The 27,891-nt window shown below is 50.0% G+C and overlaps 3 protein-coding genes across 7 annotated transcripts in view; 2 read left to right on the top strand and 1 right to left on the bottom strand.

Moving 5' to 3' along the window:
- Positions 1-905: 905 nt before the first annotated feature.
- On the top strand, positions 906-6,027 carry TPI1 (triosephosphate isomerase 1). The gene is made up of 7 exons (XM_029581717.1): positions 906-1,087; positions 2,935-3,058; positions 3,139-3,223; positions 3,305-3,437; positions 3,724-3,809; positions 5,143-5,230; positions 5,647-6,027. Exons 1-7 carry the CDS (start codon positions 976-978, stop codon positions 5,763-5,765), a joined length of 747 nt encoding a protein of 248 aa, XP_029437577.1. The 5' UTR covers positions 906-975; the 3' UTR covers positions 5,766-6,027.
- A 2,376-nt stretch (positions 6,028-8,403) lies between these two features.
- Positions 8,404-10,293, bottom strand: SPSB2 (splA/ryanodine receptor domain and SOCS box containing 2). Its single transcript, XM_029581716.1, has 2 exons — positions 9,633-10,293; positions 8,404-8,557 (listed from the first exon to the last, which is right to left on the bottom strand). Exons 1-2 carry the CDS (start codon positions 10,273-10,275, stop codon positions 8,430-8,432), a joined length of 771 nt encoding a protein of 256 aa, XP_029437576.1. The 5' UTR covers positions 10,276-10,293; the 3' UTR covers positions 8,404-8,429.
- Positions 10,294-10,459: 166 nt separating this feature from the next.
- LRRC23 (leucine rich repeat containing 23) overlaps positions 10,460-27,891 on the top strand; it is a 63,353-nt gene continuing 45,921 nt past the window's right edge. The window contains exons 1-3 of one of the 5 annotated variants that reach the window (XM_029581710.1): positions 10,460-10,582; positions 12,865-13,342; positions 13,958-14,117. The gene's annotated coding sequence lies outside the window, so the exon portion shown is untranslated. Of the gene's footprint in view, positions 13,343-13,957; positions 14,118-21,267; positions 22,565-27,891 lie in introns of those variants that run through there. The other 4 variants (XM_029581711.1, XM_029581713.1, XM_029581715.1 and 1 more) reach the window with 4 other exon arrangements.

The following is a 27,891-nucleotide window of genomic DNA, read 5'->3' as shown; positions in this document are numbered from 1 at the left end:
ACAACTTCAGAGCTGCAGATTCTGCACCATCCACCCTCTGCTGGAGCCAGAGAAATAGTGAAGGAGTGCAGGTGACACACTGGGATTAGATGGCAGTGGCAGTGAAACTTTCTCTGTCTCCATCTGCTGGAGGGGAGGCAAAACCCAGGAGTCTGGACTGATGTGGGTACCTACAGAGACCAAGGTGTTCTCACTATTGTAATGCCCTTAGAGGTCTCTCAAACACAGCAGCAATGCTTGTGCCAGGACCAAGCCGTGGGAGCATGGTCTCCCTATTCTGCAGGGGTGGCAGAGGCTCCCTGTCCACGTTAGGAGGAGGTGTGGGTGGAGGCGACGCACATGATCGAAGGAGGCTGATGGGTGCCCGCCCTCTGCAGCTGCTTCCCCCTGTGGCTGATGGGTGCTGGGCCTTTGCAGCTGCTTCCCCCTGTGGCTGATGGGTGCCGGCCCTTTGCAGCTGCTTCCCCCTGTGGCTGATGGGTGCCGGCCCTTTGCAGCTGCTTCCCCTGCCATTCAGAAGGAGAGCGTGGAGTGCATGAGGAAGCAGGGGGCTGTTGGAAGTTGCCTGTTGATGCGACAGGGAGAGGATGGTCTAAGGGGCACATTTATTTTTATGCTTCCATTGATGGATATATTTCTATTAATCAGATTTAAAAGCTGCCTCGCATGGAAAGGAATGGGATCAAGTTCATAAAATAAATGCAAGCTGCTCTTTTGCAAGAAGAGGGGAAAGCCGTGCTGGGCCTCCACCATGCAGCGGAAGCCTGGGCGAGCATGGCCTCCGCTGCCAGCAGTAAAGATGGCCTCCCCTAACGTCACGGACGGGCGTGGCCGCGGGCCGTGCGGCCTTCGCTGTGAATGGAGGGGGCGGGGCTCCCATCCCTTTAAATGAAGCTGCGGCCATGCGGGCGGGGCGTGCGTGACCTTCACTCTCCCGGCTCCCTGCGTCCGCCCGTGCAGCTACTGATCCCGACTATGGCGCCAAGGAAATTCTTCGTGGGGGGGAACTGGAAGATGAACGGAGACAAGAAGAGTCTGGGGGAGCTGATCGGGGTGCTGAACGCGGGCAAGCCGAGCGCCGACACGGGTGAGCCCCCCCCCCCCCCCCGTCTATAACGCTTGCGAGCGGGGCTCCGAGTGCAGATCCTCCCCCAGTGTGGGGAAGGACGCGGGGCTCCGAGTGCAGACCCCCCCCCCCCCCCCCCCCGTGTGGGGAAGGACGCGGGGCTCCGAGTGCAGCCCCCCCCCCCCCGGGTGGGGAAGGACGCGGGGCTCCGAGTGCAGACCCCCCCCAGTGTGGGGAAGGACGCGGGGCTCCGAGTGCAGATCCCCCCCCCAGTGTGGGGGAGGACGCGGGGCTCCGAGTGCAGATCCTCCCCCCCAGTGTGGGGGAGGACGCGGGGCTCCGAGTGCAGATCCCCCCCCCCCAGTGTGGGGAAGGACGCGGGGCTCCGAGTGCAGATCCCCCCCCCCCAGTGTGGGGAAGGACGCGGGGCTCCGAGTGCAGATCCCCCCCCCCCAGTGTGGGGGAGGACGCGGGGCTCCGAGTGCAGATCCCCCCCCCCAGTGTGGGGAAGGACGCGGGGCTCCGAGTGCAGATCCCCCCCCAGTGTGGGGAAGGACGCGGGGCTCCGAGTGCAGATCCCCCCCCCCAGTGTGGGGAAGGACGCGGGGCTCCGAGTGCAGATCCCCCCCCCCCCCCCCAGTGTGGGGAAGGACGCGGGGCTCCGAGTGCAGATCCCCCCCCCCCCAGTGTGGGGAAGGACGCGGGGCTCCGAGTGCAGATCCCCCCCCCCAGTGTGGGGAAGGACGCGGGGCTCCGAGTGCAGATCCCGCCCCCCCCAGTGTGGGGAAGGACGCGGGGCTCCGAGTGCAGACCCCCCCCCAGTGTGGGGAAGGACGCGGGTGGTGTGTTAGAATGCGGGGCATGGCCGGATACAAAGCCCCCCCCCCCTTTGTATCGGGACTGGTCGCGGTTAGCGCCCTGGTTCCTCTTCTGTACGTGCACGATGCTTCCTCCTGCACCCGCTTCGGGTCTTTAGCTCTCCAGCTGTAAGGCTGAAAACATCTGCCTGCAGGGAAGGGTCCAGTGCTCCCTCCCCCTCCCCTGCCTGCTGCGTCCGTGCTGCAGTGCACGTCTCCCTCCTCCGTGTGGCCCCGGGCTAGCTGTGCCCGGCCGGGGGTGTCACTGGATCACAGGGAGGCTGGGAAGGGTCGGATGCGTTTGCCTGGCGCACACTGGGAATTGCCTTTTTGCCTGTGACCTTTTACCCCGTGCAGTGCTGAGTCCCCTGTCTCTGGGCCTTGCGATGGCATCAGGGACTTGGCTCTGAGGTGCTGAGACTCCCTTCAGCAGGCTTGCCTAGTCCCCAGTTGGGTTTTTAGGGGGCCTGGGCCCGGATTTGCAGGGAGCAGTTCTTCCACTCTCTCATCTCTCCTGACTATTTGACATTTTCTGGACTCTGTAACCTTCAAGGAGGGGCTGTGCACATTTAGCTAAGTTGCTGGGTGGGTGGGAGCGGTGCTCTCTCTTGGCAGGGTATGTGGCTGGGGGGGCCTCTTCAGTTGAGGTGGGGGTAAGTAGTTGAGTCTTAATGATTTGGCCACTGCTGTACAGCACTGGAGCTGTTTCTATATCTGGAGCGCCTGGGCTTGAGATCTTGCAGATTAAAAGGGCAGGGGTGGTGACTTCTGCTGGGTCAGGCTGGGCTGCAGGAGCACTGCTTGCAGCAGGGAGATGGAAGCAGCTGTTCAGACTATATTTAAAGGCTCTGGTGGCTGCCCTGGCTCTTAAAGGTCAGCCTTGAGTCTGGGGGTGTGGAAGTGAATCCGAGCCACTGTTAGTCTTCACCCCCCCCCCCCCCCCCCCCCCAGCCATGACCTCGGTGTCTTAGGGGAGGAGGCCTGTGTATGTGACCCTGTCTCTGTCCCCAGACGTCGTGTGTGGTGTTCCCTCCATCTACATCGACCTGGCTCGGCAGAAGCTTGATGCTAGGTTTGGCATCGCTGCACAGAACTGTTACAAGGTGCCAAAGGGAGCCTTCACCGGGGAGATCAGGTGAGTTGGGGGTCTGTGCCGCTGGCTATCCCGATGCGCTGTTTCCTGTTGTGTCTCATCTTCCTCCTCTCTTGCCACAGCCCTGCCATGATCAAAGACTGTGGTGCACACTGGGTGATCCTGGGACATTCGGAGAGACGCCACGTCTTTGGGGAATCTGACGAGGTGAGGTCGCTGCAGGAAGGTCCCTGGCAGAAGGTTAATGGGTGGCATTTCCCTAACCCTTCCTCTCCTTCCTTTTGGTAGCTGATTGGTCAGAAGGTGGCGCACGCCCTGGCAGAGGGGCTGGGGGTCATTGCCTGTATCGGGGAAAAACTGGACGAGAGGGAGGCAGGGATAACGGAAAAGGTGGTGTTCGAGCAGACCAAAGTGATTGCAGGTGAGTTTGGATAGCTCTCCCTTCACCCCCCTCACAGACTGTCATTGCAGCTCTGTGCCTAGTTTCTATTCTGTGGCTCTGCCATGACCTCTCGCACGCGCTCTCTCACGTGCTCTCTCTCTCTCTCACCCCGTCAGGGACGGAGTCATGGCATCTATTCTGTGGCTCTGCCATGGTCTCTGCATCTCTCTGTCTCTGCATCTCTCTCTCTCTCTCTCATGCAGTAACTGTCTGGTTAATGCTTCATGGTGATAGTGCAGTGACCTCTGCTGTGTGTTCCCTGCAGATAATGTGAAAGACTGGAGTAAGGTGGTTCTGGCTTATGAGCCTGTCTGGGCCATTGGAACTGGCAAAACGGCAACTCCTCAGCAGGTATGGTGCTAAGGTTTGGCATAGCTGCCTCCCTCCACATTCCTGGCAGAGGGTAGGATGGGTATCTGGTTTCCTGTGGTGACCCAGGACATAAGAACATAAGAGCATGCCATGCTGGGTCAGACCAAGGGTCCATCAAGCCCAGCATCCTGTTTCCAACAGTGGCCAATCCAGGCCATAAGAACCTGGCAATTACCCAAACACTAAGAAGATCCCATGCTACTGATGCAATTAATAGCAGTGGCTATTCCCTAAGTATAATTGATTAATAGCAGGTAATGGACTTCTCCTCCAAGAACTTATCCAATCCTTTTTTAAACCCAGCTACACTAACTGCACTAACCACATCCTCTGGCAACAAATTCCAGAGCTTTATTGTGCATTGAGTGAAAAAGAATTTTCTCCGATTAGTCTTAAATGTGCTACTTGCTAACTTCATGGAATGCCCCCTAGTCTTTCTATTATTCAAGAGTGAAAATAACAGTCACATCTACTTGTTCAAGACCTCTCATGATTTTAAACACCTCTATCATATCCCCCCTCAGCCGTCTCTTCTCCAAGATGAAAAGTCCTAACCTCTTTAGTCTTTCCTCATAGGGGAGTTGTTCCATTCCCCTTATCATTTTGGTTGCCCTTCTCTGTACCTTCTCCATCGCAATTATATCTCTTTTGAGATGCGGCGACCAGAATTGTACACAGTATTCAAGGTGCGGTCTCACCATGGAGCGATACAGAGGCATTATGACATTTTCCGTTTTATTCAGCATTCCCTTCCTAATAATTCCTAGTATTGTGGTGATACTAAGTAGGAGGAGCTACAGAAAGGCAGCTTTGTTTGTTTTCAAGTTGAGCCCTTGGCAGGCATAACATTTTTACGGTGTGCTCTCCTCTAAGAGGCTGAAATGTGCTTTTATCGGAGGGGTAGGAAGTCAGGGCTCATGGTCTGGCTGGATAATGAGAGGCGAGAAGCTTGTGTTAGGCCTCTAGAGGGTGTGGGGCCTGGGGTAAGGGCATGGAGGCGGGACTGGGAGCGGGTGGGGTGGGGGTTCGGCGCGGGACGGGGAGCGGGTATGGTGGGGGTTTGACGGGGAGCGGGTACGGTGGGGGTTTGGCGTGGGACGGGGAGCGGGTAGGGTGGGGGTTTGACGGGGAGCGGGTACGGTGGGGGTTTGGCGTGGGACGGGGAGCGGGTACGGTGGGGGTTTGGCGCGGGACGGGGAGCGGGTGGGGTGGGGGTTTGGCGTGGGACTGGGAGTGGGTACGGTGGGGGTTTGGTGTGATTAAGCAGCGTCTCTGCAGCCTTTCCTCTCTAATGCCTTGCTTTGCCGTGCAGGCTCAGGAGGTGCACCACAAGCTGAGAGCCTGGCTCAAGAGCCACGTGTCTGAGGAGGTGGCAAACACTACTCGTATCATCTATGGAGGTGAGCAGCATCCACCGACAGTGAGTCTGTCTGTCTGTCTGTGCAGAGAGGGACTGCACGGGTAATGCGGGCGCAGGGACAGCTTCTCACGTGCGGGGAATGTCAGAAGAAAACCAGCATGTTTACTTTGTCAATATTGAAAGACAGATCGGGATGGGATGACAGTAGCTGCTCGCGGCTGCGCCCCCGTGCCTTGTGCACTTCTGGTCCTGGACTGCGGGCCTCTGTGGTCAGGAACAGAGGGAGGAAGGGGGCTGCACATGGAGGCTTCTCTCATACGTTCGTGCATGGCTGCAGTTGCAGCAGGATTGCACGGGTGTGGGAGGAGAGAAGAGCGTGAAAAGAAGTCCCTTCTTCCTTCCTGCAGTGAAGAGTTGGTCTCCTGTGACATCCCCGCTCTTCTCTTTCTCCCCCAGGCTCGGTGACGGGAGGGACCTGTAAGGAGCTGGCCTCTCAGGACGATGTGGATGGATTCCTTGTCGGCGGAGCCTCTTTGAAGCCAGAATTTAATGATATTATACATGCCAAGCACTGAGAGAGACATCCTGCGTGCATCTGCTTCTCTTTCCTCCCATTCCAAGCAGCACCCTCTCACCGTCCATATTTTAAAATACAAGCAGTGCTTATTGGCCGGGCTCTGCATCCAGTTAAGTTACGAGCTGCTCTGTGCATTTCAGCTAGGGTGGGGGGATTATATACCCCTCCAGCTGGTGCCAGCAGAGCAGTGAGAGAAACAGACCCTACCCCCTCCCTCTCCTGTACCATCTCCTCTTGGAATAAAACTCAACTAAAGTGCATCTGTGATGTGTAGTTTATACCAACAGTGCTGGGGACTGAAGCCCCTCTCTATACCCCCGGGACAGGGACAGGGAGGGAGTGACAGTGCTGGGGCCTGAAGCCCCTCTCTATACCCCCAGCACAGGGACAGGGAGGGAGTGACAGTGCTGGGGACTGAAGCCCCTCTCTATACCCCCAGCACAGGGACAGGGAGGGAGTGACAGTGCTGGAGCCTGAAGCCCCTCTCTATACCCCCAGCACAGGGACGGGGGAGGGAGTGACAGTGCTGGGGACTGAAGCCCCTCTCTATACCCCCAGCACAGGGACAGGGAGGGACTGAGTGCTAAGACCCCTCCTCACGATCACCCCCATGAAGGGCTGGAGGGGAGCACTAGCCTCATGGTGATATCAATGGCTGAGGAGCAGGAAGTGCTGCTTCTACAGAGCTGGTGCCTGTGGGAAGTGACTTCGCCCTGCTTGCCTCAGGTAGCAGATGGTGCGTCTCTTGGGTAGAGAAATAATTGTAGCACTTGAATTGTAATTCTCCTTGCGCTCAGATTTGGAAAAGATGAGTAAGTGTAAAATAAAAGGATAATGGCAGGGCTGGGAGGGGAGCCGGACTGCGGCTGCCTCTCTCGCTCACAGGGGCCGTGGCCTGACCCTGCACCTGCTGCCACTTTAATGCCGGCAGATGCTCTGGATAAGGAGTTTCCTAGCCTGAGGATGCAGCATCCCCGTATTTATTCTGCTTTTCAGGCACGTCAGAGTGGCTTGGACCTGCTTCTGAGTAAGTGTAGGGCGCAGAGCCTTTGCAGCAGGAGAATGCACGGCCACAGAGCAATCCTGTGACGGGTTCTGGGGGGCCTGGGCTTGATGGCTCTTTAAAAGCTGCATCTCGGGGGGGGGGTGAGAACTTTCTATTACACCTGTTTGCTGAGCTGCTTCAGATCCGACACATGCAGCTTCATTTTCCAGATATTCTCTTGTCTGGTGAGGGTTCTTGACCTCCTTGAAGTTTGCGGGATGGTTTATTTCTCCCGGGGCTCCTACCCCAGCAGAGTAAATGCAGGTGAGCCATGAAGATGCCCTACGTCTATGGAAATGAATGTGAGGCCTGCAGTTCCATGCTTTGAATTTCATGGGGCTGCCAGTTCTTGTAGGCTGTGCTGCCCACACAGAGCTTAAAGCACGCGACAGGCAGAAGAAAACGTCAGCAGTCCCCTGTGTGCCTTTCAGGGAAGGGAAGCTTCTGCCTGTCACTTAGCCCAGGCTTTTCAGGATCTCCAGCATGAATATGCATGGGATAGGTTTGTGCTCACTGCCTCCAGTATGCTAATCTATCTCATGCATATTCACGGTGGAGATCCTAAAAACCAGACGGGCTCTTGAGGACTGGAAGTGGCCGACCCTAGGACTCCCGCTGGAAAAAGCAGGACTTGAGCATAGCACGGGGCAGTGAAGGGCATTGGAAAGTGCCTGCAGGGAGCAGCTCCCTTGGCCTGCCCTGTACTCTTTGTAGAATTGGACTTTTTCCCATTCTGTGTCAATGGTAAAGAAACTTTCATTAAACAAGGCCCTACGGAAGGGAGTTTCGGGTATCCCCATCTCCTGCTGCTTGCATTTGGGATCCTAAATGGTTTCTACAAGCAGCGATGACTGAAGCTCACAGCTGCACTGGGAAGAGGTCAGACGGTTAAGCCAAGTTACTATCTGAATCTTTAGGATTTCGGAAGAGGCCTGGGCTGCTGCTTGATGAAGGCTGTTAGATGACTTCAGCTGGCAATTCAGACATTGGGAAATGTGGGAGCTCGTTATTCCTGTGATGAGTTGAAAGGAAACCAACAGAACAGTTGAGGAGCAGGTAGCGTGGATTCCCTTCAACCTTCCTTAGCTTGATAAAGAGCCCAGCTTTGGGAGTCCTGGGTGTGCTGCCTTCAGCTTCTCCCTTGCCGGGGTTTTTCTAGTGGGATCTGGAATATCAGTAAGCGACTGCAGCATAGGGAGGGAGTGACAGTGGCTCTGGCTCTCATGAGATGCAAAGCAATTCGTTTTCATGCTCCTGCTTGCTCTCATCAAGGGACGACACAAAGACTCAGAAAGTGCAGCTCTGTATTTGCACATGGAAGTGTGCATTTCTCAGGCCAGGCCGTGCTCACTCTACAATATTCAGTGGCTTTCTAATGCCCCGGCACCCTTTCAACCCATGGCTCTTATGATGGCTCCAATGTTTTTTGTAATCAGGGGGGAGAGAGAGAGGCTTGATTTATAATGCAAATACCTCCCCACCCCAGCGTTAACGCTCTAAGTCCATAGCACAAAGCTGGAGTTGCAGTCCTGCTTGCTGGAGGAGGCTAAATGATTGCTGTCCACGGGGATTTCGGTGGAGGAGGTCCTTGCAGCACTCGCTGGTGGGAGGATGAGCTCAGGGGTACAGAAGGTACTTCTTCAGAGTGCGTGGCAGGGGCAGGCTCTGCACGGCGCTGATTCTCCCTTCGCCCAGGGCAGCCCGGATGGACTGTCTGCAGAGCTGCACCAGAGAGAGAGGCTCACCTTTAAGGTAAGGAGACATGAAAGCAGAGTCACGGAAAGCAGGTCCTCTCCTCATCACAGCTCCTCACCTGCATGCCAATAATCCCCACCGAGACCCGCTCCCCCACCCTCCACCAAATCCCAGCTCGGTCTCTCCTAGAAATTCCCCTTTCCTTACAGGTGGGGACAGTCCAGGGTGCATGGCTCTCAGAGAGGTTTCTTTTAAGGGAATCATCAAAATGGAGACATTAAAGTATCCCAACAGAGAGGCTGCAGTAAGGGCAGGTGGATTAAAATTCGGAGCAGACAAATATGAATGATCCCAAAATACCTGTAGCAACTGCTAATAATAAGCGGGTGGTCACTAGAAAGAAGCAATATTTTTAGTTGTCTATATGCAAAAGGCAGAAGTCGAAAAATAAGATGTAAGAGTAAGAATGTATGGCATTAAATACAGACAGATTTAATAAGGATCTCAGAAATTGGGTGGAAAGAGGATAGAGTAGAAAGTATATTGAAATGACAGAGCAGCAGAAGTTGGAGAGCGGCACTACATGTTGAGTAAGGATGGCGCAGGATGCAGTCTTTATGGATAGAAAGTCTGTGTGTGACAGAGAAGAGTACAGTAGTGGGGGTGTACTACTGGCATCCGCCGGCAACAGTCAGAGACTTTTGGTCTGAGCCAGCTCTTATGTCTGTAAGTACCTCCCCTCACCCAAGACACAGCTCTGTCTGCCCTACAGATTTACCTTTCCTCAAACTATAAAATATTCCTTTTTCTTCCTCAAATCCCCCCCCCCCCCCCCCCCCCCATCTTCTCTAGAGATTCCCTTTTCCCTACACCCAGAGGCTGTGTGTAAAGCCCCAGTTCTCTTCTGTTTGCTATGTCTCACCCTATCTAAACCTTTCCCTTCCTGGTTTTCTCCTCCCATGTATGAATACCATAATAACATTTCGAGCCCCTGTATCTGATCTGTAAGTGTCCCTATGCTTACCAAGGTTATGTTTCTGAAATACTGTTTTGCTCACTTTCTTTTTGCAGTAAAAAGCTTCCCCACACATTCGGTTGATTGAAGCAGTGCTCCAGCTACGTTACCTTTTTGCTGTCCAATGTAGCGTATCCTCACTTCACACTGCCCCCACACAGCACTGATTGCAGGGTACAAAGTCTGTCCCCTCAGGCCCTGAAAGGCTGTGCCCAGGTATTCTCCATCCACCACGTACCCCAGTGTCCCTTCCACCATATCCAGAACCACCACCAGCTTTTCAGGCACGGCCATGGCTGAGGGTCTCTGCGCGGCTGGGTAGGCTGTGGCTGGCTGCGCTTTGGAAGAGTGGCAGAGCTGGCAGGTGGAGATGTTCCAAGCCCAGGAGTCTGCGGTGCTGCCCAGCAGGCTGGTATAGCAGTCTGCCTGCAGAGGGGCATGGGAGGTGGCCACTCCCACCATGGCATGTGTCCCCCTCTGCTCCACGGGCCAGCTGATCTCCCAGGCATGCAGCCCCTCTGAGTAGCCCTTCTTCCCTCGCACGCCATCACTCAGCTGGGCCAGTGGCCGGCGCCAGACTGCCAGTCCCTCCTCCTTCACTGTCAGGTTGTCCGAGCAGTCCTGGCAATTCCAGCCGTTTTCCAGCTGGGCCTGGGTCTCCGCTGGCTCCTCAGCCAGAAGCTCCTCCAAGCCCTCGGGGCGGATGGGCTCTGGGGGAGCCAGAGGTTGCACATTGGTGATTGTTTGCCCCATGACGGATGGTGCTTTGCTTTTCTGGGGAAAAAAAGCAATTAATCTCTTCTTGCAGAGGAAGTCGAATGCTGTGGCAAGGCCCAGTCCATCCTCCGCGAGACTTGTAATGTCCCTGCAAGGGAGGTGGGGCAGCGAGGCAAGGCCCAATCCGTTCTCCTACCGTTCCAGAAGATGTGAGGCAGGGGGCATCTCGGTGAGGAAAGCGCCCAACTCTGTCTTCTCTGATTCCAAAACACTTGGGGCCAGAGATGCGACTACAAGGGAGAGAAGAAAATCAGCAGTGGCAGGGACTTTCTGAAATGTCAAGGTGCAGTTTTCATTTAAATTGCCAATAATTATTGGGTTAAAGTAGTTGCAGAAAACGAGATTTCCGTTGCTCACCCAGCACTACTGCTCATTCCTGCCTCTTGCCAGCTTTCACCGAACTCCTTCTCCCCATGGGAGATGCAGGAATGCATTGGTGAGGAAAGAGGGATTGCTCTGTTCACATTCACCTTTTCCTTAAGAAGTTGAGTCCTATGACCCGAGCCTCTTTCATCCCCTGCCCTATGACGAGAGGGCTCGCCCTAACCACACCCAGGCCCGGCAGGAGACTGCAAAATGAGTCACCTCAACTACACCGCCCACTAGAAAGCAGGAAACTGCTGCTGGGCTGGACCCCGAGTCTGCTGTCCCCTTGCTGGTTTTATTCTGGGGGGAAGCCTGAAACCCTTAGAGTCCCTGAAAAGTTTCAAAAGGCCCAGATGGGAGTTTTCTCCACTCAGGATTTCCTGCAGTGACCCCTGCCTGTTGCCCTAGCTGTTTCTTGGATGAATGCAGCGGCATCGCGTGTCCCCGAAGCAAGACACAGGTTCCCAGCTCCTGCAGCCCTGTCCTCTCTAAGGGGCTCCCAGTCCAGCGCACTGGTCATCGAGTGACTGGACCTGCGTTTTGCACACGCTAGACCAACCCCCCGTGCAATAAAGGGGACCAGCACGTCCAAAGGTGTAGCTAATAGCGCCCATAATGTGTACATGCCCTGTAGATGAGGCTATTACCCCACCATGCAAAAAATCCCCGTGCATCTGAGGTGCAATCTTTAACCCATCAAACTTTACGCCTGCCCCAGAGCAGGCGTAAAGTCTCATCGTGTGTCAAAGGATCAACTTTAAAAAACAAAAAATGACTGCTTTTCTGTGGTTCCTGCTACTTAGTAGCATCACAAGAGCCCGATTGTAGTGCATGGCTTGTAGGCAGTGCTGGGGAGGGAGGGGTAGTCCCGGCCACCCCCAGGAGTAGCTGCTGTAGAGAGTGGCACCAGTACTTACCGGAAGCCGCGGTGCCTTCAGTCCCTGTGGTAGCCCTCATTCTATGAGGATTTAACTGTACAAAAGTCATGACAAAACCCCCAGCACACACATCTCTTTCAGCTTCTTATAGGTGAATTAAAGTATAAACTAGATTTGTTAAAATGAGGTGCTCCAGAACCTTTACCTTGTTTTTGGTGGCTCCGGCTGGAGACTTCACAGTCTTTCTTGGAATATGGCCAGTAAATCAGGGAGGGCTAGGAGCCAAGCGCTGCTTTTATCTGTTCCTTCCTCCGGGGCTGCTCCTCCCACCTCTGCACCAGTCTGACTGGTTTGGTGGGAACTGTGCTTCTGACATCAGGGATTTAACCTTTTCTGTGTGTGGATGTGAAGGCGTCAGCTGACTGCGATCATCAGCTGTCCAAAAAAGGCTAAAGCCACAAACATCCTAATATCCTAAGACCCTCGGTTTGGGCAGCACCTTTGAACCACATAGAACCCAAACATGGATAAAAGAAACCATGCATGAGCCCCTTCCCCTGCTGTGTCTGTATCAGCAAGCACAGAAGGAACAGTCTTGCTATTTCCCAACTGCAGCTGGACAAACTCAGGCACAGGGCAGAAAGTGACTGCCACTAGTGGTCACTAGTCCAAGGTCCCATGCAACGTCAGTGGCAGAGCTCAAATTACAGTTTGCATTCTTTTGTCTTGAAGTTCAATGCTCTAAGCACTAGCCCAGATCTTTTTATTCCTCTGCATCTCCTGATAAGCCTGTTGCTTGAGCATTATATATAGGGACCTTCATTTTCAGTTTTTATTTTATTTTGCCTGTGAATTTCAATGTTGGAACACAAATAAATCAGGGGGAAACCAACTTTTCCACTGATTTTGCAAATGTGCGTTATAACAAAGTCAGTTTTCCACCGGTTTCATTTTGTTCTAATATTGAAATTCCGCAGCAAAATAAAATAAAAACTGAAAATGAAGGTCCCTAATTATATAGGATGTCTATAGCCACCAGGAAATGTGGCATTCAGAACCATGGACAGCGCAATGGCATTCCTGCAGTGTTCTGGGGCACCCAACCTCCACCAAACTCAGCAAGACATCCAGAATGAGGGAGTGTACAAGGAGATTGAGAGCTTATCTCTGAGAATCCATACGGCACTGGTTGCATTATTAGCCTTATCTGAGCCTTGGCCAAGTATGGAAAGAGGTCCACGAGTGTCTGCCACACGTGGCCACTATAACAAAGGTATTTTATATTAGTAAGAATCTTCCACCTATTCTCTCCCTTCTGCAGGTAAAGAGAAGGTGTCTCATGCTGACATCCACCCTTGATGTGAAACTTTCTGTCTGGTATGGTGCCAGCAAGCTTCAGCAGGGAAACAAGTCTGTATCTGAGTCTGATTTTTGCAGATCCATCCACCTTGTCCTTGAATATCAACAGGGCAAACTGGATGGGCCCATTGACCTTTATCTGCAGTCATTTAATATGTTACTATGTAATATTCCAGTCCAGGTAAGGTCTCATCAATGGCCTGTATGATCATGTAATCACAATAACATCTACTCGTTCTGGACCTCTCATGATCTTAAACACCTCTATCATATCCCCCCTCAGCCGTCTCTTCTCCAAGCTGAAAAGCCCCAACCTCTTCAGCCTTTCCTCATAGGGGAGCTGTTCCATTTCCTTCACCGGCCGCACCCACATTCTACGCCGCAAAGTTGGATATTTCTGGTCTAGGAGTAGCTCTGGATGAAGAAATGATATTTTGCAGGTAATTATGGCAGTGGACGTAGGTGGGCGGTGGGTACGGGCCTAGGAGAGCAGCGGTTCACATCTCTCTGCTCTCACGATGTCACGTGACCTCCACATATTCCCTTTAAGAACTGTTGCAAAGTCATTTATCACCACTGCAGATAGTTTTAAAAATTGTCCCCTATAATAAAATATCTACATTTAATAAAATGGGCTGGGATAGGGCTTAGGGTTTTGGGGATAGACATTGAATGTGGGAGTAATTCAGACTGCATAACGTACAGAAAATCTCTGTACTTCAGTATTTCATGGTACTTCCTTTTCATCTACTAGCTATGCCTCTTTCTAAGCATCCCAGTATCTCTCTGGCTGTGGCCAGCACCTTAGTGCTCTGTTTCAGTACCTTGAAATCATTTAATATAATCACCCTTTCTCTTTCTTGCTCTGTGACATCAGTATCTCACTCTCCGTCATGTGTTGCTCCCTTGAATTTCTGCAATCCAAGTGCATAACTCTGGATTTCATTTTTTTTAGCATCGATGCATGTGTAGAATATTATACATGTAAATCATGGGAATGCTGCTTAGGACTCTGCATCCATCGGCATAATCTTTTTAAAATTCTCTCTTGAAAGAAGAAGGAGATTTTTAGGATTGGATAAGTGGATCGTTTGTGAACTGACTCCTGGGATTCATGAAAGTGAAGGCTGGACACTGGAATTCTGACCACTGAGTGTCACGGAGGAGACAGGGCGTCCTGTCCTACAACACGCAAGGAAGAGAAAAGCTATGTCAGTAAGGACGTTTTAACTTTGATTATTTTAGTAGTTAATAAACCAAAGGATTAAACTGTCTGGTCAGGAATTGAAACTGCCTTGAATGGGGTCAGGTTGTTTTGGCAATGTGGCGCCAGAATGCATTATGAACCAGATATCAGGGTTTGTCCGGTTAGACATAGGAGCTAGCACTGTGGACTAGTGTCAAACCAGCACAATGGCAAAGAGGACACCTGCTGCAAAACCCAATCTTTGAGAACCAAAATGCTGTTATCTGCCATTGATTGCCATGACAACAGCCCCAATGCAGAATGGACCAGCCAAGCAAGTTAATGAGAATGCAAGTTAATGACATCAGACCCTGCTTGCCTTAGGGTCTGATGTCACAAAATGGGGACAAATGTAAAAGATTCATGCCCTTAGTGACGGGACGATACAGTGCAGTGAGCTCCGGTGGAGCGCACTGTTAACCCACATTTAGATGCGCATTTTCAACGCCCTAGCTTTACCCCTTATTCAGTAAGGGGCCGAAAACGCGCATCCAACCCCCCCCCCCCCCCCCGAAACTAATAGCGCCCGCAACATGCAAATGCATATTGATGGCGCTATTAGTCATTCCCGCGCGATTCAGAAAGTAAAATGTGCAGCCAAGCCACACATTTTACTTTCAGAAATTAGCGCCTACCCAAAGTTAGGAGTTAATTTCTGCCGGCGCCGGGGAAGTGCACAGAAAAGCAGTAAAAACTACTTTTCTGTGCACCCTCCGACTTAATATCATGGCGATATTAAGTTGGAGGTCCCAAAAGTTACAAATAGTTCAAAATTTAAAAAAAAAATTTTTAAATGAGCCCACAGTTCGCAGGTTGGAAGACGGATGCTCAATTTTGCCGGCGTCCGGTTTCCGAGCCTGTGGCTGTCAGCGGGTTTGAGAACCGATGCCAGCAAAATTGAGCGTCGGCTGTCAAACTCACTGACAGCCGCCGCTCCTGTCCAAAAAGAGGCGCTAGGGACGCACTAGTGTCCCTAATACCTCCTTTTACTGCGGGCCCTAATTTAAATAAATTAATTTACTGAATCACACGCACAGGAGAGTGGCCTGTGCGCATGCCGGGAGAGCAGACGATCTCCCGCGATTTTTACTGTATGGGCCCGTGAGATTGAGAGTGGCTGTGACATGATGACATCATGAAACACAGATTTTGGCAGGTATTTTTCAACATGCAGAGTTTTTAAGATAGGATGGTCTTGATGGAAACAAAACAATAGTTGAGATAACCCATTTTCTACTAACAATGCGTGTCTGCTATAGATGCAGATGTTTGGCTCACCTTGTTGATATAATATTTTTTTTTAAATATCTATGAAAGGTTGATAGTCAAAGGCTTTGTTTGTTTGGATAACTCCAATAGTTACCTGCACAAAAGCTAAGATTTGAAACATTTTCCCAAGATGACTCATTACTAAATAACAGGAAGTGTGGTTAAACTTTAGCTCCTGAGCAGTGAGGAAGTCTGTGAGGGAAAAGCTTCCCTAAAGTTCCCAGGTAACGGTATCCAGGTTTATTCAGCGGAGCCCTTACCTGGAATATCTTTGCGTTTCCTGGAAAGAGAGGCTCAGGCTGCAGGCAGAACAAAGCTGTGCACCCTGGAGCAGCTCTGGGAAGGGATGCGATTATGGAAGGTGAGAGGGGACCCCAGGTCTCTGGCTGCATGTAATATGTGTAATATGCATGTAATATGTGGGATATTTTGTTACATGCAATCCGCAGCCCAGACCTCACTTTAGTCAATGGCATAACAAGACAAGCCTGTAGGAAGAAATAGGAAGCCTCATTTGTTTACAGGCTTTAGGGTAAGCTGAATAATAGGTTGTGATATTCTCTATGATAGTTTCCATGGCTTATGAAATACAGCAGATGTTAAACATGGGAATCATGTAATATTATGCTATGCATGGGATCTATATGATACTACTACTGTCCTATGAAAAAGTGCATTGGCAGAGCTGTGACTGCTGACTTGCAGGGGATGCTGCAGGGCAGGAGTGAGGTGCATGGGCAGAGCTGTGTGTGAGGGTCTCAGTACTGGAATAGCAGGGGGTGCTGCAGGGCAGGAGTGAGGTGCATGGGCAGAGCTGTGTGTGGGGGTCTCAGTACTGGAATAGCAGGGGGTGCTGCAGGGCAGGAGTGAGGTGCATGGGCAGAGCTGTGTGTGAGGGTCTCAGTACTGGAATAGCAGGGGGTGCTGCAGGGCAGGAGTAAGGTGCATTGGCAGAGCTGTGTGTGAGGGTCTCAGTACTGGAATAGCAGGGGTGCTGCAGGGCAGGAGTGAGGTGCATTGGCAGAGCTGTGTGTGAGGGTCTCAGTACTGGAATAGCAGGGGGTGCTGCAGGGCAGGAGTGAGGTGCAGTGGCAGAGCTGTGTGTGAGGGTCTCAGTACTGGAATAGCAGGGGGTGCTGCAGGGCAGGAGTGAGGTGCATTGGCAGAGCTGTGTGTGAGGGTCTCAGTACTGGAATAGCAGGAGGTGCTGCAGGGCAGGAGTGAGGGGCATTGGCAGAGCTGTGTGTGAGGGTCTCAGTACTGGAATAGCAGGGGGTGCTGCAGAGCAGGAGTGAGGTGCATTGGCAGAGCTGTGTGTGGGGGTCTCAGTACTGGAATAGCAGGAGGTGCTGCAGGGCAGGAGTGAGGTGCATTGGCAGAGCTCTGAGGGTCTCAGTACTGGAATAGCAGGAGGTGCTGCAGGGCAGGAGGGAGGTGCATTGGCAGAGCTGTGTGTGAGGGTCTCAGTACTGGAATAGCAGGGGGTGCTGCAGAGCAGGAGTGAGGTGCACTGGCAGAGCTGCGTGTGAGGGTCTCAGTACTGGAATAGCAGGGGGTGCTGCAGGGCAGGAGTGAGGTGCATTGGCAGAGCTGTGTGTGAGGGTCTCAGTACTGGAATAGCAGGGGGTGCTGCAGAGCAGGAGTGAGGTGCATTGGCAGAGCTGTGTGTGGGGGTCTCAGTACTGGAATAGCAGGAGGTGCTGCAGGGCAGGAGTGAGGTGCATGGGTAGAGCTGTGTGTGAGGGTCTCAGTACTGGAATAGCAGGGGGTGCTGCAGGGCAGGAGTGAGGTGCATTGGCAGAGCTGTGTGTGAGGGTCTCAGTACTGGAATAGCAGGGGGTGCTGCAGGGCAGGAGTGAGGTGCATTGGCAGAGCTGTGTGTGTGTGAGGGTCTCAGTACTGGAATAGGGGGTGCTGCAGGGCAGGAGTGAGGTGCATTGGCAGAGCTGTGTGTGAGGGTCTCAGTACTGGAATAGCAGGGGGTGCTGCAGGGCAGGAGTGAGGTGCATTGGCAGAGCTGTGTGTGAGGGTCTCAGTACTGGAATAGCAGGGGGGTGCTGCAGGGCAGGAGTGAGGTGCATTGGCAGAGCTGTGTGTGAGGGTCTCAGTACTGGAATAGCAGGGGGTGCTGCAGGGTAGGAGGGAGGTGCACTGGCAGAGCTGTGTGTGTCTGTATAAGGGGATGTCTATGGCACTTATAAGAATATAGTGTTTATTAGAATATCTTTAAAAAGCTGCAGTGTAATCCCTGCTCATTCACTTTTCTGAGCATATCATTTCTAAAATAGTTAGGCACACTGATGTCTGCCTTCATTTAGTTTGCTGAAACAACCTTGTGGAGAAATTTCTCCAATAAATTCTGAGCATATTACTCTAGGTTTCCCTCCACTCCTCCCACCAACATTTGGTTCTTTCCTCTGTGTCAAATTATTCTGATTCAGTCCTTCATAATCATCTCTGGCTCCTTCTTCCTTTCCCTCATCACCCTGCTAATGCTGATCATGTTTTTCTTCACAAAGCAATAGTTTAATTTTTAACAAAAACTCCCATTTTGGATGGGTTCACAGATGATGCCAGTTGGGTATTCATCTCTTCTCTTGGGTACAGGTGAATGTCAGCAAGTGGAGGGCTCATAAGCTCTAATCCAGGGTGTCTCAGATGCAACCAATTTTTCTTAGAACATAAGAAATTGCCACACTGGGTCAGACCAAAGGATCCATGAAGCCCAATATTCTGTCTCCAACAGTGGCCAAGCCAGCTCACAAGTACTTGGCAGGATCCCAAGGGGTAGAGAGATTCCAGGCTGCTTATCCCAAGAATAAGCAGTGGATTTCTGACTTTTCCTCCAGGAACTTGTCCAAACCTTTTTTAAACACAGCTACATTAATAGCTTTCACCACATCCTCTGGCAATGAATTCCAGAGCTTAATAGGCATTTAGTAACAAAATATTTTCTCTTATTAGTTTTAAATGTATTACCCAGTAACTTCATTGTGTGTCCCCTGGTCTTTGTACTTTTCAAAAGAGTAAACAACTGATTAACATTTACTCCTTCCATTCCACTCATTATTTTATAGACATCTATCTTATCTCCCCTCAGCCGTCTCTTCTTCAACCTGAACAGCCCTAACCTCTTTAACCTTTCTTCATAGGGGAATTGTTCCATCCCCTTTATCATCTTGGTCGCCCTTCTCTGTACCTTTTCTAATTTTTCTATATCTTTTTTGATATATGGTGACCAGAACTGCACACAATACTCAAGATGAGGATGCACCATGGAGTGATACAGAGACATTATGATATTCTCTGTTTTATTCTCCATTCCTTTCCTAATAATCCCCAGCATTCTGTTTGTGTATGATATATGAACACAAGATGAGGATGCACCATGGAGTGATACAGAGACATTATGATATTCTCTGTTTTATTCTCCATTCTTTTCCTAATAATCCCCAGCATTCTGTTTGTGTATGATATATGAACACAAGATGAGGATGCACCATGGAGTGATACAGAGACATTATGATATTCTCTGTTTTATTCTCCATTCCTTTCCTAATAATCCCCAGCATTCTGTTTGTGTATGATATATGAACACAAGATGAGGATGCACCATGGAGTGATACAGAGGCCTTATGATATTCTCTGTTTTATTCTCCTTTCCTAATAATCCCCAGCATTCTGTTTGTGTATGATATATGAACACAAGATGAGGATGCACCATGGAGTGATACAGAGGCATTATGATATTCTCTGTTTTATTCTCCTTTCCTAATAATCCCCAGCATTCTGTTTGTGTATGATATATGAACACAAGATGAGGATGCACCATGGAGTGATACAGAGACATTACGATATTCTCTGTTTTATTCTTATTCCTTTCCTAATAATCCCCAGCATTCTGTTTGTGTATGATATATGAACACAAGATGAGGATGCACCATGGAGCGATACAGAGGCATTATGATATTCTCTGTTTTATTCTCCATTCCTTTCCTAATAATCCCCAGCATTCTGTTTGTGTATGATATATGAACACATGATGAGGTCGCACCATGGAGTGATACAGAGGCATTATGATATTCTCTGTTTTATTCTCCATTCCTTTCCTAATAATCCCCAGCATTCTGTTTGTGTATGATATATGAACACATGATGAGGTCGCACCATGGAGTGATACAGAGGCATTATGATATTCTCTGTTTTATTCTCCATTCCTTTCCTAATAATCCCCAGCATTCTGTTTGTGTATGATATATGAACACAAGATGAGGATGCACCATGGAGTGATACAGAGGCATTATGATATTCTCTGTTTTATTCTCCATTCCTTTCCTAATAATCCCCAGCATTCTGTTTGTGTATGATATATGAACACATGATGAGGTCGCACCATGGAGTGATACAGAGGCATTATGATATTCTCTGTTTTATTCTCCATTCCTTTCCTAATAATCCCCAGCACTCTGTTTGTGTATGATATATGAACACAAGATGAGGATGCCCCATGGAGTGATACAGAGGCATTATGATATTCTCTGTTTTATTCTCCATTCCTTTCCTAATAATCCCCAGAATTCTGTTTGTGTATGATATATGAACACAAGATGAGGATGCCCCATGGAGTGATACAGAGGCATTATGATATTCTCTGTTTTATTCTCCAGTCCTTTCCTAATAATCCCCAGCATTCTGTTTGTGTATGATATATGAACACAAGATGAGGATGCACCATGGAGCGATACAGAGATATTATGATATTCTCTGTTTTATTCTCCATTCCTTTCCTAATAATCCCCGGCATTCTCTTTGCTTTCTTGGCTGCTGCTGCGGCTCACTGAGCAGAAGATGTCAATGTATTTTCAATGATGACGCCCAGATCCTTTTCCTGAGTGGTGACTCCTAATGAGGAACCTTGCATTTTGTAGCTATAATTTGGGTTACTCTTCCCTAAGTGCATCACATTAAATTTAATTCGCCATTTGCATGCTCAGTCTCCCAGTTTTGCAAGGTCCTCTTGCAATTTCTCACAATCTTCTTGTGATTTGACAACTTTGAATAATTTTCATGTCATCGGCAAATTTGATGACCTCACTTGTTCCCATTTCCAGGTCATTTATAAATATATTGAACAGCACCGGTCCAAGTACAGATCCCTGAGGCACTCCACTATTCACCTTTTTCCATTGGGAAAATTTACCATTTAGCCCTACTCTCTGTTTCCTGTCTTTTAACCAGTTGGCAATCCTCAATAGGGCACTGTCCCCTATCCCATGACTTTCTAATTTCCTAAGAAGTCTCTCATGAGGGACTTTGTCAAATGCTTTCTGGAAATTCAGATCACTATATCAACTGGCTCACGTTTATGCACGTTTATTGACGCCCTCATAAAAACGTAGCAGATTTGTGAGGCAAGACTTCCCTTGGCTAAATCCATGTTGGCTTTGTCCCATTAACTATGCCTATGTAAATGTGTTGTGATTTTATAACTGTTTCCATGATTTTTCCTGGCATTGAAGTCAGGCTCACTGGTCTGTAATTTCCTGGATCACCCCCTTGATCCCTTTTTAAAAATTGGTGCTACATTGTTCTTTCTTTTTTAATAATTATAATATTGAGCTATAACTGAGATTAGAACAGAAGCACAAGGAGCTAATGTGGAGGAGTAGCCTAGTGGTTAGAGCAATGGACTGGAGACCAGGGTTCGAGTCCCACTGTCGCTCCTTGTGACCTTGGGCAAGTCACTTTACCCTCCATGGCCTCAGGTACAAACTTAGATTGTAAGCGCTCTAGGGATAGAGGATAGGGAAATACCTACAGTACCTGAATGTAATCCACTTTGAAGCACTGAAAAAAAGTGGAATATTAAATAAATGTGGCTTCTACAAAGTCACAGTCCAAGTTCACTTTTGGTATAAACCCTGCGCCATTTTGGAAGCCCTTCTTTGGGTCATGTTCACTGTGTCTATATTCTTCCATAGGTTTGACCTCCAGAACTGGACACAATGAGGACAAGAATGAGCCTCCCTGTTAAGCTGTAACTGCAAATGCATTTTCAGAAATGTTGAAAATGTGTCTAGTGTGCAATGCAGGAGCAAACTAGGTTGAGTATAACTGAATGCAGCGAGCAGAAAGAACGTACTGGAACTGGTGCCTGGCGATCGGATTATGCAGTCTCAGCGTGAATTTTCCCTGTGACCCGCCATGTTTCTACCTCAGGTTCTGGTGCACTCTCTCCCCGTACACCTTGCATCCCTCTGCCTCTGGCCATTGCCTTGTCACGCTGTTTTGCAATCTTAAGAGCCTCAGATATTAGAACATAAGCCCAACTGCCCGGTTTTGGACCGGACCGCCCAGTGTCGCAGCCTGTGGTCCAGTGTAAAACCCGGGCAGGCAAGGCCCGAGGTGGCAGCGCTCCAACCACCTGCCTGTTTCTGGGGCTCGGTTGCAGCTCTGCCACTGCTTCGTGCTGTCCTTGTGGGAGTTGCAGAGGAAGTGGGAAAGTCAAAACCCAAGCCCCAAAGACAGGCAGGAAGAATCTGCCCAACGCCCCCCCAAGTGTCTGGTCCTGCTCCCGACAAAATCCCTTCAGGGTCCCGCTCCTGTTTGGTGCACATTGGTACTGGTTCCTTGGATCTCTGGGGCCCACCTGCAAGCCTCATGCATTTACCAAAAAACTGATGTTTCCTGAAGATCCTGGTGCTCTTGCAAGAAATCATCACAGGACACAAGAGTGAGGGTGGCAGCACCCACTGAGCCCCAGGCATGCCAGCTCTTCAAGCAGCTAGTGAGAGCGAGCATGGATTAGAAATGTTTGCATTAAGAATGGTTTCGGGTTGCAGGCCCTTTTAAGGTGAACAGCGGGAAAGGAAGAGGGATTGCAACAAACAAAATGTCCGCTAAGAGGCTACAAGAAATGAAAAGGCGGGAAACAGTTCGGGGCTGTCAATCACTCTGTTGCTAAGCAACAGCTGCGTGCCGCTCCGCCCAGCACCTTGCGTCGTCCGGGAGAACGCGGCTACGTTGCTGGTGACGTACAGGTTTCCAAGGCAACCCTTCTCACGCTCCGCCGAGGTGGCTTTGCTCCGCTGCTCCTTGCGAGGCCCTCGGCCGGCACCCCCGGCATAGCTCCGGGATCGCAGGTAAGGTAAGGTGACCTTTATCGTTACCGGCTCAGTAACAGAGGAGAAATATTTGCTGTAAGCATCATAGCGTCCCCTGCTGGCCTTCGCGCATTACATCGCCTGCGGCTGCCCCAGCTTGGGGGTTTAGATGATGGGCGGAGCCTTGCGTGACGCCCCGCCTCCCGTCACCTTTTCTAGTGCTCTGCCAGACCAGTCCAGACCCTGCGATTACGGCCCCCTACCAGCAGGGGGAGCGTGCGTGGCGTGCTGACGTCACCCCCGCGCTCAGCTCTGCGGCACGTGCTCGGCCGGCATGCCCGTGCAGCGGGAGAGCCACGGTGGGGATCCCTGGCCTGGGGGCGGCCACCGGCTTGCAGGACTCCCGCTCTGCGTGCTTAGCGAAAGGAAAGCAGAGGAGCCAGGGAGGGCCTTAAAGGATCAGGAGGCACCGCGAGCCGGGGGATACGTGGGGGCCGGGGTATCGCCTGGCCCGCCAACTCCAGACAACAGGAAGAAAGCGGAGGGAGAAGCGGCCATGCTGGTGCCATGGAGAATCCTGCTTTGCTGGTTCCTTGCGCCCTCCTCAATCGGAGTAACTGCCCCTTTCCCCCTGAATTTGTGATGCTCCTGCACCAGGCTTATTGCCTGTCACAGGGAACTGGGTTGAGATCCTCTGCACAGCTTCCCTCTCTTCCAGAACATTCAGCCTCAGGGGTGGGGAAGAAACATCCCAGATGGGAATGGAATTCATTGGATGAAAGCTCCTTCCTGTTTGCATCATCGGTGACCTCCCTTACAGAAGAAGACCTAAGTGATCCTGAAGGGAAAGGCTTGGAAGAGAGAGAGAGAGCTCGGCTGAAGAAGAGGAGAACTCCAGAGTCATTCGTCTCTTCAAGAAAAAGTCGTTACTCTCCCTGATCACCCGGGTCTTGGGAACCTTGGAGATAAAGGAAGTTCAGGTGAAGGAGTGCAAGTCATTCAGGGACCTTATTCTACAGAGCCTTCCCTCTTCATCGGGCAATGAGAGAGATGATTACTGCAAAGTGGGACATCCCAGGTTCCAGAGTGAAGGTAAGAAGAGCTGTACCCAAGCTTTATTCGCTCCAGGCTGAGGAAGAGGAGAAGCTGAAGGTTCTGAAGTTGGACACTCAGGTGTCCTACCTCATGGGGAAGATCACCATTCCAATAGAAGATGAGGTAGTACTTAAGGATCCTCAGGACAGGAAAATTGAGTCCCTCCTGAATCATTCCTTTGAGGATTCGGGGTTGTCTCTTCAGGTGGCAGTATGCAGCAGCTACATAGCCAGAGCCTGCTTTCAATGGATTCAGTAGTTGCTGGCCAAGACAGGGGGATGTCCGGTGTAGGACTCAATGAGATGGCTCAACTGGAAGCGGGCATGGCTTTTCTGGCAGATGCCTTATATGATCTCATCTAAATATCTGCAAGGAGTATGACCATGACAGTATCAATCTGCCGATTATTATGGCCTAGAAACCAGGGGATGGACTTGGCATTCAAAGCATGCCTAAGAAAGTTCCCTTTCAAAGGAAAGGTTCTCTTTGTAGAAGACTTATGGAAGCTATATAAGGATCTGGAGGAGTCCAAGCCTCTCAGGTTGCCAGAAGACAGGCCCAGGAGGGCCTTCCCTCTTCTCCAACTAGCAGTTGATTCTGTAAGTCGAAGAGATACCGTCCATGGAGAACATCCAGAGCCCAAAGAAACCATTATTTCAACACGGGTCATTCCTTTCGTGGAGGCAGAAGGAACAGAGATTGGAACTCGGGGTGCTGCTGGCACCCGGAACATGCAATGAAAGTTTGGTGGCCCACTCAATGGTGCAGATAGGTCGCCAACTGCCTTTAATGGGAATGGACCTAGATTATGTTGGACCTTTGGGTCCTGGAGGTCATGAGAGACAGCTACACAGTGGAATTTTCCCATCCTACTCCAGATGCCTTTATGGTGTCTCCCTGCCATTCCCTTCTGAAGTGGACATTCTGGTTCATTTTGGATTTCAAACATGTCATCAGGACCCCACAGGTGCCCTGCTTTCACATGCAAAACCTACAGTCAGTCATAGTTGTGGTTAGACAGAGAGAGTTTAACAGGGGTATACCCTCATATCCCTATAAGGGACGGGGGGGAATCGGGCAGCGATCCTACGCAAGGAGGGAGTGCTCATTCATCATTTTTTGGACGATTGACTGATCCAGGCAGAGACCATGGAGGAAAGCTAAACTTCTACCTTCAGTGTCATCCAGTTCTTTCAGGAACTCAGCTCCCATTCAGTTCTTGGTGTACATGGGAGCCCACTTCGACAGGACAGGAGGAAAAACCCTCATGACAGCAGAGAGGTTCCCCCAGCCAGTCAGGCTTTTAGGATATTCACAATGAATATCCTGAAAACCTGACTGGCTGGGGGTCCTCCAGGAGAGATTTTGGAACCACTGATCTAGGGTATGAGATCTGATGATGGCTCAAGCTCCCAGGGTTTGGAACTACTTGCAAGTTGTAGGATCTATGACAACAGCCCTGGACCTGGTTCCCTAGGCAATGGTTAATATGCAGCTTTTACAGAGATCTCTCTTGTCATGGTGGTCACCCCAGTTACAGGAATTCCTGACAAGATTGCCACTACAGGCAGAAGTCAGATTCAGCCTGATCTGGTGGTTATTCCTAGTGAATCTAGAGAAAGGAGTGGATCTGGAGTATTTGGCTTGGTTAATGGTTATGAGGGATATGAGTCTGTCTGGTTGGGGAGCTCACTGACGGTGCCCAGGGTCAATGGAACACTTCAGAAGCTAAGTGGTCAATCAGAGCCATAAGAAGGGTCTTGCTGGAGTTTGCATTGTTCTTTTGGGGTCAAGCATTATGGATTTTCTTGGACAATGTGAGGGTGGTAGTGTATGTGAACCACCAGGGCAGTATCGGAGGTTTGCAGGTGGATAAAGCAGTGAGCCTGATTTTAAGGTGGGCAGATATCTTATGGACACTATCAGCGGTTCACATAGCAGAAGTAGGAAACATTCAGGCAGTTTACTTTAGTTGGTACACATTGGACCCTGGGGACTGGGAGCTGGCGGGTTCAATCCAGTCTCACCCTTTCTGCCCAAGGTAATATCTTGCTTCCACCTGAATCAATCATTGTCCCTTTGGCCTTCAAGAGAGTCCTCTTTGGAAGAGTATAGAAAACTGCACCTTTTGGACATACACAGGATACTTTTTGAGGTATCTGAGGGAGACCACAATCTGTTTTAGACATCGGATCGTGTGGTTGTCCTTTTACATGTTTAGAAGAAGGGTGAGGCTGTGTTTAAAGCTTTGTGGCCTATTAGACTAAAGAAGCAATTGGTTCTGCCTGTGACCTGTCCCTAGGGGAATCTGCATGCATGCAACAAAGGATGTCATGGGTGGATCTTATGTTGGTGCCTCCTTTGGAAATCTGGAACGTGGTTACTTGGTCTTCATTGCACTTTTTCACTAAGCTTTATCGCCTGGATGTACAGGCCAAAGAGGATTATTATTATTATCAATTTATTTATATTCCGCTTTTCAGCACTTGCCACCTTTGGAGCCAGCAGTTTGAAAGTGGGTTTGGCCGTATTCCATCCAGTCTGAGGGGTTTCTTGAGTACAACCCATGCATGGTCTGGAGGACAAAGAGGAAGGAAAAATGTACTTTTCCTTGCTAATTTTCTTTCTGAAAGTTCTGCCAGACCAGTCCAGAACCTATCCAGATTGGTCTTTCTGCTTGCACTACTGTACCGATTCAGTTCATCGTTGAAACTGGAGTTAAAGTTAGAATTTTCTGTTAGATAGTTTGGTTGACCGGTTGGCCCTCAGGTTAGGGAACTGTTGGTTGTTGTCTTCCTTGGAAGCCCCCCCTGTATTCAGGGGACCTAGGGAAATTCATCTGTTTGGCTTTATTATAAATAATGCGGGAGAGCTGAGTGCTGTGCGGGTGAGGTCAACAAGCTAGTTGTTCTGTCTCCATCTTTTGGTGGGAGGACATAAACCCAGGTATCTGAACTGGCAGGATACTGGGAAACGAGACTGGCAGGTAAGACTAAATGTTTCCTTTAAGTGGAGTCACAGGGTCACTGTTTGGCTGATTGCAAATGGAAGAAGCAGGTCTACACATTCCTCAGTGTATGGCAATACAATTGAAAAAAAAAATAGAATATCAGGATGGACTAAGTCTCCCTCCAGAAACTGGGCCACTTGGAATTGGGATGATCAGATGGCCCAGGCCATTAGGAGCCAGCTAAAAGAGATCTAGTTATACCTCCCTTTAATGGGAGTTGAAATCCTGGACCCACCTGGTGACTCTCAGTAAAATGAAAAAAGGTGGTGGCAGGTCAATCAAAAGTAGCTCATTTGGGCACTGCTGCTAGTGAAGGAACTGTTCCTGTTCGTACCCTGGATGAGCCCAGACAAGTGGGTTTATGCATCCCTACCAGCAGATGGGGGCAGAGAACAAAACTTTGAGGCACTGCTGCATAACGGAGAGAGCCACCTGCAGCCTCTTCAGTATTTCTCTGCCTCCAAATCTGCCTAACAAAGTCTTGCCTCACAAATCTGCTTCACTTTTTTGAAGGAGTTAATAAACATGTGGATAAAGGTGAACCGGTAGATATAGTATACTTGGATTTTCAGAAGGCGTTTGACAAAGTTCCTCATGAGAGGCTTCTAGGAAAAGTAAAAAGTCATGGGATAGGAGGCGATGTCCTTTCGTGGATTACAAACTGGTTAAAAGACAGGAAACAGAGAGTAGGATTAAATGGACAATTTTCTCAGTGGAAGGGAGTGGTCAGTGGAGTGCCTCAGGGATCTGTATTGGGACCCTTACTTTTCAATATATTTATAAATGATCCGGAAAGAAATACAACGAGTGAGATAATCAAATTTGCAGATGACACAAAATTGTTCAGAGTAGTTAAATCACAAGCAGATTGTGATAAATTGCAGGAAGACCTTGTGAGACTGGAAAATTGGGCATCCAAATGACAGATGAATTTAATGTGGATAAGTGCAAGGTGATGCATATAGGGAAAAATAACCCATGCTATATTTACACAATGTTGGGTTCCATATTAGGAGCTACCACCCAGGAAAGAGATCTAGGCATCATAGTGGATAATACTTTAAAATCGTCGGTTCAGTGTGCTGCGGCAGTCAAAAAAGCAAACAGAATGTTGGGAATTATTAGAAAAGGAATGGTTAATAAAACGGAAAATGTCATAATGCCTCTGTATCGCTCCATGGTGAGACCCCACCTTGAATACTGTTTACAATTCTGGTCACCACATCTCAAAAAAGATATAGTTGTGATGGAGAAGGTACAGATAAG

This window comes from Rhinatrema bivittatum, chromosome 16, assembly GCF_901001135.1.
Source record: "Rhinatrema bivittatum chromosome 16, aRhiBiv1.1, whole genome shotgun sequence".
Classification (NCBI taxonomy): Eukaryota; Metazoa; Chordata; class Amphibia; order Gymnophiona; family Rhinatrematidae; genus Rhinatrema; species Rhinatrema bivittatum.
This window is presented reverse-complemented; position numbering and strand designations above follow the sequence as displayed.